At 41.2% G+C, this 10,900-nt stretch overlaps 1 protein-coding gene across 1 annotated transcript; it reads right to left on the reverse strand.

The window, feature by feature from the left end:
* Positions 1–6,218: 6,218 nt before the first annotated feature.
* On the reverse strand, positions 6,219–7,035 carry LOC146960791 (tRNA (32-2'-O)-methyltransferase regulator THADA-like; the record flags this gene model as incomplete). The annotated part of the gene is made up of 2 exons (XM_085772054.1): positions 6,219–6,430; positions 6,889–7,035. Coding segments are annotated over 2 exons (320 nt in total), but the record flags the coding sequence as incomplete, so codon positions are not given.
* Positions 7,036–10,900: the final 3,865 nt, after the last annotated feature.

Below are 10,900 nucleotides of genomic sequence, written 5' to 3' on the forward strand. Positions count from 1 at the left end.
ACAAGTCTAAAATGTCTGATGACTCATGTTCTCCCACTCCCAGTATGATCTGAAAGAGCCTCTTATGATGTCCCAGAATCCTCTGTTTTTTCATTCTTCAGGACCCCCCCTTAAAAGCTCTGAATGGACTGAAGTCAGGTGACTGACTGAAGGGAAGTCTATGACAGTCAGGCCTCATTGCCCTTCTCTAGTCTTTAGGTAGTTCTTCTCTCTAGTGTGTTTATGGTCATTATCCTGCTGCAGTGTGAGTCCTTCTGCAGGAAGATGCACAACAGATAGTGTGGCATCTCTCCAAAAATGGAGTGTTCATTTTCTGTCAGGGTGTGTTTTCCAGGGCATGGCTTCCTGTTGACTCCTCCTGCCTGTTTCCTGTCACTGATGCTCACACCTGCACCCATCTGGTTCATCAGGTCCACCAACAACAAACCAGAGATCATCTTGCAGTGGAATCAGCTGCAGCTCTGGCCTGTTAACATGCTGACTTTCAGACTAGGGTTGTGCTGATAGAAGATGATATTGGTGATTATAAAATGTTCAAGACCACATGCCAAAAGACACACACACACACACACACACACACAGATAGAAGATGATATTGGTGATTATAAAATGTTCAAGACCACATGCCAAAAGACACACACACACACACACACACCAAAACCAGCTGATTTTAATAAAGCAGGTCGCAATGTTACATAACATTGTATTACGTAACATGATGAAACCTAACCCAATAGTCATAACAGTACTCAGTATTCATGAGATCTTTTAACTCATCTTTGATTTAAAACAACTATAAAGTTTTCTGACTGTGTCTTGTAGGTTGTGTTGTCATCATGTCCAAATCTGTCCACAGAAAGACAAACAACAACAGAGTCCTAAAAACCCAATAGGTGTCTCCAGTCTCACAAGTTAAAAACAATGCCAGCCCCACTGTGGCTGATTGTCAAGCCATGATCATTAGAGTGATATTTCAACATTTTGGCAAGTTCGCCTATTGCCATAATAATCCCTATAATCTTAGCAGTAGGTTCATTATCTTTTATTGTCGGTGCAAGCTGTTTTTAGATCGGCGGGGCAGAGACGTGAGCTCTGCACGGGGAGCGCTATTTCCACCTTTCCCTCATCAAACTCATCAAATACACAATCCAACAACTCCAAAACGCTCTGGTGGACAAGTTGTGACCTGCACATTCACCACACTATGAGATAATAATGTAACGTTAAGAGACAGAGTTGTTTTCAAGGCAAATGCGTAGCCAGAACTACATTCCAGACACGGCTGCTGGGCGGAGTGATTTCAAAAGCGCAAGTAGTTCCAGAGTGGTTTGGAGTTGTTATTTGATGAGTTGATGAGGGAAAGGCGAAAGTACCGTTTGCCTCCATTGCGTTAGCTGAGCAGCTCACGTCTCTGCTCCACCGATCTAAAAACAGCTTGCACTGACAATTAAAGCTAATGAACCTACTACAGGGATTATGGCAATAGGCGAATTTCCCAAATGTAGGACTATCCCTTTAACGGCTAAATACGTAGAACCACTACTGTTGCCATGTTGCCACCCAGTACAGAAACATCTTCAGTGTTGTTGCCAAGCCAACGGGGATATAACACAAGATGTTGATTCTGGAATGCAGAAGTTGTTGAGCTCAAACACATTTTGGAAAGAGACGTGTTTTGGTCAGATACAAACACACTTACATACACATGTGTTTGCCCATGCGTGTCATCACTGTGGTTGGACAGAATGACTTTCTTACACGTCGACTTAGTCAGACCCAAGTTTCCAAACATCACTGGAATCACCTCACTGACTGCTGATGCAAACACACACACTGTTCACACAAAGTGACAAGCCAATGAAAAAGCAGAATGGATGGATGCGGTAAAGACAGAGCAGAGCTGAGGTTTTCCTCTTGTCTGTGTATTTCTCAGCATGAGTTTGTCACTCATCGATTATGTAATGTGGCCACAGTCACCATAGTTACTGCAGTGGACAACATGGTTTCCACAATATCACCATCAATCATCTCTTCAGGACACTGTGGCGGTGACATCGTTAACTTATCAAGCTCATTTCAGGCATGACACCACTTTCACGTTCATACAGCAAACATCAAGAAGCAGTTAGAGTGCAAACGCTGGAAACAGCCGCCCTGCCCTGTAGCATTAGATCTGCCAGAGAGACAAGATAATGATTTCAGGCTTCACATAATTCCCCTTCCTGAGACTAAAAGGCTAATTGTCAACAGACACATTCCTTCATCTGATTCGTCTGTTCTGCACTTATACAGACACCATCACCACATCATAACATTACATAGTAGGCCCCCCTGGTCAAAAGAGATTTACTCCACTTTGATGAGGTGGACATGGTGTATATATATATACACACAGGAATAATAATGTTAAAGCAGAAGTAAGTGGAATGTTTGTGTTAATATAAGTCTTAAATAGTTATATCTTCCGACGGCAATTGCTTGCATAGAGTGTTTGGTCTGAAACACGGGTCTGTCAGTCACTCTGCTCTGCTGTAAGCCGAGGAGAAAACTTTCCTTGTATCCTACAACCTTTATCCAATGAGGAGAGAGAACGGCATAAAGGGGCAGTCCTCTCTTTGTGTGCAGCCAAGGGAATGTGGTGACGTAGGGACGAGGGCGGGGACTGCTAACTCCATCGGCTGACAAGAAGTTAGCCAAAACGACCGGATCGCTTACTTCTGCTTTAACTCCAAAATGGCAAAATGGTTTAAAAAAGGTTCTATCAAAACCTAAATTAAGGACATATGCAGATTAAATCTAACTTTGGCCCTCAATTATATGTTACATCACGTTTACAGAGGAAGTCAAAGATCTTTAGTTGCACAGCTGAGATCTGGTATTCTTCCTCTGGCCATTGAGGTTGGGCAATTTAAAAATATTCCTGAGGAGAATAGAATATGTGAAATGTGTGAGTTGGATGAAGTGGAAAAGTGAGTCTCATTTCCTTTTGTGTTTAAGACTGTTAATTTCATTTCCAAAGCCTGGAAAAGACGACAGGACAATGTGTTTAATTAATCTCTGATGATTTCCTTTGAAGCTTGGTATTGTTTTCCTTTTCTCTTTTTTTTGGATAATCGTTTTGAGCCCTTGTTTGTTTTCTTATTTTATTGATGTGATCACATGTTCTGGTCTTGGTTTGTTTTATTGGTGTTTTATAATACAGATTAGAAGTATGCATGACACAATAACACAATCCAATTCATTCGTTTCCACATCATATTTAAAATCACCAATAGGTAACAACAGGAAAAGGACTGTTTGATCCTTTCTTAGTTGGATCACAACACTCACTCAATCTGTAGTTTACAGCGTGGACTCCTGTTGACAGAGAAACCATATTAACCTGTATGTGCCTGACCACTGGGATGGATAACCATGGTGCTGTGGGTCAAGAAACTGAACATACAGAAAAAAAAAAAAAACACACATTCAGCACATAATACAGTCTGATACTTCCTACTTTCTCTCTCCCCCCTCAGGAGTGTACTGTATATACATGGTCAACAGACAAACACACACATGCACACACCCCGTTCACCCCCTACACAGACAAACCCAGCCTATGTCTGGCACTCTTGTTATTATGGACGCTCACATGCTGAACCACTCAGACAGCTATTTCTGTGTGAGTTTGCCTCTGATTCAGTCAACGTATGTGTGTATGTATGTGTGTGTGTGTGTGTGTGTGTGTGTGTGTGTGTGTGTGTGTGTGTGTGTGTGTGTGTGTGTGTTGTTTGCAGCACTCAAGTGTTTTCCTGCTGGTGGTGGAAGTGATTTGGAAAGAATGCAGTGCAAAGGGAGGGGCGTCGCGGCTGTTAAAGCAGCAGGGTCGCTCCTCAAATGAAAGCTCAGCGCTAACGAGGGCAGATACTAATTGAAGAGCCTCCCAGCGCGGCGACACAAACACACAGACACACATGGATCGGCATCACAGTGCAGTATACATGGAGAACTTCTTCCTCAAGATATCCAGAATCTGTTTAAAATGAAGGATTCCAGTTATAACCTGAGACCACTATTATTTGAGAAACCAAAGACTCGAACTACTGTAAAAAATCACTGTCTTTCTGTTAGAGGGGTTAACATCTGGAATAATTGTCCTGAAAATATTAAATTATGTTGTACTCTAGTCGGCTTTAAAAGACTTTATAAAAACATCATTTCTTGTTACAGTATGGAAAATTAAGTTGAATGATTTTGTATTATTTTGGGTTATGCACTGTGCACTATTCTTTATTTTGTTGTGATCAGAAATGTAAGTGTTCTGATTAGTTTTAAATGTCTGTGATCTGATCCTTTTATATTATGGAGTATAATTTTTTATGGTAAAAGGGGTAGGGTTATATACGCTTTGGCTTCAACCTACACCCTTTCGGTTACTATATAAGCTTGATATACCGAAATAAATAAAATTCATTCATTCATTCATTCATTCATATAGCAAAAATAAAAAAAAAGACACCTTGGAATACTGGGATTGCCAACAGCTTCTGCAACCGACTACAACAGCGTCCACATCAGGGTCAAGCAGCCATGTGCATTTCTACATCATCATCATCTGGCCGTCACAGTGTGAGATCACCACTTTCTGATGCGACCGAGGTGGAGCAGCTCTGCAGCACACGACTACCACAGCTCAGCTGGAGCAGCTCGGTTAACTCTGTTAGCCTCCCCCATTCCCAAAAGCAGACTTCAAAGCAGTAGGAATAGCAACGAGACGGAGCTGAACGGTGGCAGCAGATGTTTCTATGAGCCTGCTGTCAGATGTGCACAGGCACCATCATGCAAAAAATAAAAAAAATAAAAATAAAACAAGGAGGGAGCAACGGAGTGTCCCCACCAAGACGGGTCAGTCAGTGTATTTTTACTGCCACAAGCACAGCAGGCAGAATAACGTCTAACGTGTATTTAACGTTCACCCTATAGCTCTCGCTCTCGAGGAAAGATGGTGATAAGGCAATGCTCTATTTTTCTTATGGTAAACCGATTCTATGAAAAGAATTCCTCAATACGTTCCCAGTAATTCCCCTGGTGGAGGCATGGAAATGACTGTATGGCTCTCCCAAGATACATGAGCCAAGACTTGTCAGACAGACGGATCATTTGTTTTTTCATGGGATTTGTTGACAGTAGGAAAAAAAATAGACCTCATCAATAACTATGATGAAAAATACTGTGTATGACAGATTAAAGTACACAAATATACACATGGTAACATCGTATATGATATATAATGCTATCCAGCGCTCTATTGATTGATTTCTCACCGGCTTCGTTGTAAACAAATGCACATGGCCAGGAGGGTTAGAAAAACAGAGGAAAAGCAACCGGTTTTATATAGTTCCTCTTTAAGATGAGATAAAAGATACTGCTCCATCTACTGTGGGACTGTCCAGCAGTCAAATCTCTCTGGCTAGACGCTATATCATATATGTCATCACTTTTCAAGGTCAAGCTTCCTATCTGTCCAATAACCTGCCTCCTTGGTAAAAGACCAGTCAACACTCCAGGAGTCACAGTGGACCGGCTTTGGACTTTGGGCTGTCTTATAATTAAAAGACTCATTCTTATGAATTGGAAAGTTCGCAAACCGGGTTGTTTCACCAGAGAGTCATGGCTTGGAGAATTTTTAGATCTCCTGAATATGGAACGGGCAGCGTGCTTGCTAAAAGACTTTGATAAAAGTATGGATGATCACTGGGACATTGTCTATAACAGCCTCATGAAATGATTTGTATGTCTTTCTTTTATATGAATACTAGATGACACTCTTGCAACCCCCCCTCGTTTTTTTTTTTTCTCTCCCCCCTCGTTGTGTGTTTTGTCCTGTATGTATGTGTGATTTTTATATATATTGTCTTGTTGTAAAATAAAAAACTCTTAATAGCAAAAAAAAAAGAGAGATAAAATATACTTTATTGATCCCAGGCTCGGAAATTATAGAATCTGGGAACTGAAGATAACAATATATTTTTATTTTTATTCAGGACTTATTATTGATTTTTTGTTTCATTCAAACTGTTTTAAACTAAATCCCATACGTAGTACTGGATATAAACAGTAACAAGGCCGGGTCAGACTCTATTTGTATCCACTGCGTTATAACAGTCTTAATTATTCATTGAGCCAGCTTGTTTTCCCAAAGTCACAGTTTGGAACAAGAACAAAAAGCGGTGACAGTGGCTGAGTTTGTGTTGAGGTGAGGTGTGTTTGGTTCTTCAGGATCTCACCTGCTCCTCTGTGATGAGCCCTGGGTGTGTGTGGATCTTGTCGCTGGTGTAGTGCAGAGGCAGACTCTGACACAGCTGTCCAAGCAGCATGGCCACTTCCTTCATGCTCCGCCAGCAACATACCAGCACCATCTGGGCTGTCACCCTGTAGCCCTCGCCGCCTGCAGCCAACACACACACACAGAGTCAAACACTGACATTGGAAAAGTCTGACCATCTTTTGATTTTTTACCTAAGGATTCAAACTAAATCATATTCTTATACACACACAAACACACACACACATAACCCAAACCTTTTTATTCTCCTCATCACAGTGACATCAGTCATTGAGGTTAATATTTAATAAGGTCCTTCAGAGTGACAGGCAGAAACATGTAAATACTATATCATCCAAAAAGGCCAAACACTGCCCCCATGAGGGTTTCACTGGTAATGCACGCATAAGCATGACTGTATGGTTGCACTAACGGGTTAATGTGCAAAGTAAGGCCAACCTTAAAATGATTAAACAACTTGTAACTCACACAGTTCACAACTACACCTGACTGACGGTCTGAAACAGCTACATATAATAATACCTGCTGACATCAGTGTAATATCATTATCTGTAACTCACCAGTGTCCAGTGGTGTTGCATGTGTGGTCTGATTCTGTCTGTGGTCATCTACACGCTGTGTGTCGAGCTCTCTAGCACTGGTGAAGAAGTCGTTGGTATCTCTGGGCTGGATCTCCTGCAGGATCTTCTGCAGACCTGCTGAAGTCTCTGTCCACATACACACACACACACAACAAGAGACTATAGGTCAAAACCAGAGCAGGTGAAGCACCAGGGCACTCCGACACAGATTAGATTTATAATTTCCTTCCCACACAGAGCACAGCCTCCACCTGGGATTTACTTTAACTACACAACATACCGGTAACTGACTTTTCTTAGAAGCCAGTCTTTCTGTCCAACTCTGAGTTTAAAATGTATCAGTTGGTCGAGTCAGTGTACGGCCTCATTACCCATGACATCTCTCTCTCCTGCTCAGTATGTCCTTATGTGATCAAAGTAGTTGTGATGCAGGTGAGAATCAGTGTAATAGGAGCAGTTCTGTCGCTAAAATCCCAAGCAGACAGGACATCAGGGTGACATTCTGCTGAGCAGTGAGCAGTGATAGTGCCATCACTCAGCAGGTGACAATCGTGATTACAGAGCCTCAACAAAACTTCTGTAAATGTGGCACTAGCTAGAACTTTATTATGCAAAACTCACTTTTTCATTTCTTTAGTATGTATATTTGCATATCCGGAGTGCCTCCTCACCCCTTAAAGGACAATTCCAGGCGAATTCAACTCGGGGGTGTATTTTCATATCATTTTAGGTCTAAAAGAATGAATCTGAAGATTTTCAGTTTAATTGCTCCTGTTTTGCGGTAGCTGCGTCTGTCCCCGCATCGCCACGGCAGCAATGAATGGGAGTGGATGTAAGTTCCGCTGTTTAGGCTGTTTACAGCCCTCAAAGCCGCAATTTTTTTCCACAGACAGCGTCAGATGGCTACTCAAACATGCACCGAGAAGTTTATTTACTTCAAGCAAGCCGACATGTTTGTAAAACTAGATCTAATTCAAAGTCTCCCGGAGTCTCGCGCGAGACCCAGTTGCCGTGTTCGGTGTGTTCAGGTGCAGTGGGAAAAGCTACCGTTTGTGTCATAAACACAGGAATATCAACTCTTTACTTGCTTCAAGTAAAAAAAACTTCTCGGCACATCTTTGAGTAGCCATCTGACGCTGTATGTGGAAAAAAATGTACACTTAAAGCAAGTCAAGAGTAGAGTTGTCACGATACCAAAATGAGTAACCACGGTACTATACTGCCCTACAAAGCAAAAAGGCAGTAACTGCATTTTTGGTCGAAAATGAGTTATTATCATTTTCATGACATTCAAGGCATCCTTTGTTATGTGACAAAATATCTTATCTCAAATGTGTGTCGTTTTGGAGAAAAAGGGTAGTCGTTTTTACAGTAACTGCAAAAGCCCTAGTGAAACAAAGCAAGAAGGCAGTAACTACCGTTACTCTGTCAGTTACTGTATTTTTGCTTTGTTTTACTTAACATAAAAACAACCGTGTTGCCGCAGAGTGAAGTTACTGTTTCCATGTTTCCCATACCCCGGTTTCCTCTTCTGAATATAAAAATATATTTATGATTTCCAATATTTCCTCATTATCATTACTCAATCAAAATCATTTAGTTCTGCCCTGTTGAATTGGAGTTAGCCTAACTTGCCTATATTGCTTCAAAGTGAAGTTGACAGTGCTTTAAAGTTAATGTGATTTGTTGTAGATATAGGCGATACATTAGATAAACACACCCAGATACACATTCATCTAATATTCACACATAAGAATGTGGTACTATTCAAAATAAATTGTCCTAAATTGGGCCTTGATACAGCTTAGGAATGTGAGACACTTTAAGCAGCAATTTCAGCACCAGAATTTCGGGGTGGAAATTATTGGCCTAAAATGGTCAGATTACTTTGGGTTTGGTATATCCATGTTCAGGGAAACAAATGGTTCCAATTAGTCCAAATACAGTGTATCTAACACACCTAGAGCACAAGTTGTGACAGAATAGTTTTTGAAGAATCTGCAGTTACTGCCTTTTTGCTTGGTATGGTGCCACATTTTTGGCAAGTAATACAAAGCAAGAATACAGTAACTGCAAAATAGGGGTAAAACATCAAATCAAATGTGAGAATTAATATATACAAAGAATAAGCTAATACAAAGTAACAAAACTGCCTCATGTCCAATAATCTACCTACAACTACTTAGGCTGGACAACAGGATAACTTTAAAGTCATTTTTCTCAGTTCGGAACTCTGCGTAGTTACTGCCTTTTTGCTTTGTAGGGCAGTATACCAGACAAAGTATCACGGTTCCGGGTAATATCACGATACTGCAACCTTTTTTTATTATTATTATTTTTATGAACTGCAATGTATTTGTACAAGTTATAAATACTTATTAATTAGGCTACTTATAATGTTGTTTGGTGCATGATAAACATAATACTGGTGAAGTAGGAATTAGGCTGAAACAAATATTTTTAAATAAGCAAAGTTAGAATTTATATGGTTGAAAATAAATAACCATTCAGTCTCTTGCACATTAATTTATGTTATATCAATTTAGGATAAAAACAAATCCACAGTCTTTTTAAAAAATCTATTTGATAATAATGCTTATTCTCCAACATAATAAATCATAGAGGACAGAACACAATGAACAGGAACTGATTCCCTGTGAAAACTATATTTTTATGCATTTTCTAGGTGCTTTATACTTGGACATCCTTTAACTCTTTATTCCTCAGCCTGTGCACGGAGCATATAGCCTGATATTAGCCAATGAGAAAATAAACAGAGCTAAATTAATTAAATGCCACTGACGACGACGCCGCGGCAGACTCGCCGCTCGCGCCCGGTGCTTCAGCCGTGGTCAGTGTGTTGTCTCGTGTTTGTGACTGTAAGCCATGCGCGCGTCTGGGCGAGACAGAACTTTAGCTCGTTGTTTGTTTTGAAGCGAGTTTCTATCGAAGCGGCCGGAGCTGTCTCAGCTGTCTTCATGGAGTCCGTGCTTGCCGGCATGAACACAAGAACAGCCAATCAGAGAACAGACGGGCGGACCCAGCGTGCGGAAACAGCCTATCATATCCCCAGACATCACCAGTATCAGGCAAACAGCCAATCATTCAGCAGCTGTGTAGTTAGGTTGCAGTGGGTGCATGTGGGTTTTGTTTACAAGGGAGTGCGTGCAGTGAGAAGCCGGGAGGAGAGGAGAGGCGGCCGCTATAGCGGAAACTGGCACCGTAGTAGTAATCCACGGTAGTACCGTCGTGTAGAATTTCTAGTATAGTAGGAACCGTTACGTTTTGGCACCGCGGGGTACCGTGGCTACCGTGGGTATCGTGCAACTCTAGTCAAGAGTTGATATTCCTGTGTTTATGACACAAGCGGTAGCTCCTACTGCGCCTGAATACACCAGCACTGCAACTTCGGGCTCGCGCGAGACTCTGGGAGACTTTGAATTAGATCGACTTTTACAAACATGTCGGCTTGCTTGAAGTAAATAAACTTCTCGGTGCATGTTTGAGTAGCCATCTGATGCTGTCTGTGGAAAAAAATTGCGGCTTTGAGGGCTGGAAACAGCCTAAACAGTGGAACTTACATCCACTCCCATTCATTGCTGCCGTGGCGATGCAGGGACAGACGCAGCTACCGCAAAACAGGAGCGATTAAACTGAAAATCTTCAGATTCATTCTTTTAGACCTAAAATGATAGGAAAATACACCCCCGAGTTGAATTCGACTGGAATTGTCCTTTAAGCGTAAGTTTTGACAATGACTGACAATGGTGATTTGAATACAAAAGCATATTACTAACATTACTTTTAGACATCAAGGTACCATGTCAAGAAGCAGAAATTAGCATAATATGTCCTCTTTAAGGATGAGCTGATTAGGTTTTGGTGGTCAAAGTTCATGGTCAGGAAAACCTCAAAAACAGGTTTTAACATTAACCTCCTACAGCAATTATAATAACGTTCACATTAATGATTCATATTTTGTTTGTCTGTT

The sequence above is a fragment of the Trachurus japonicus genome, unplaced genomic scaffold (genome assembly GCF_045865225.1).
Source record: "Trachurus japonicus isolate A0001 unplaced genomic scaffold, Traja_1.0 AP030005.1".
Taxonomy (NCBI): Eukaryota; Metazoa; Chordata; class Actinopteri; order Carangiformes; family Carangidae; genus Trachurus; species Trachurus japonicus.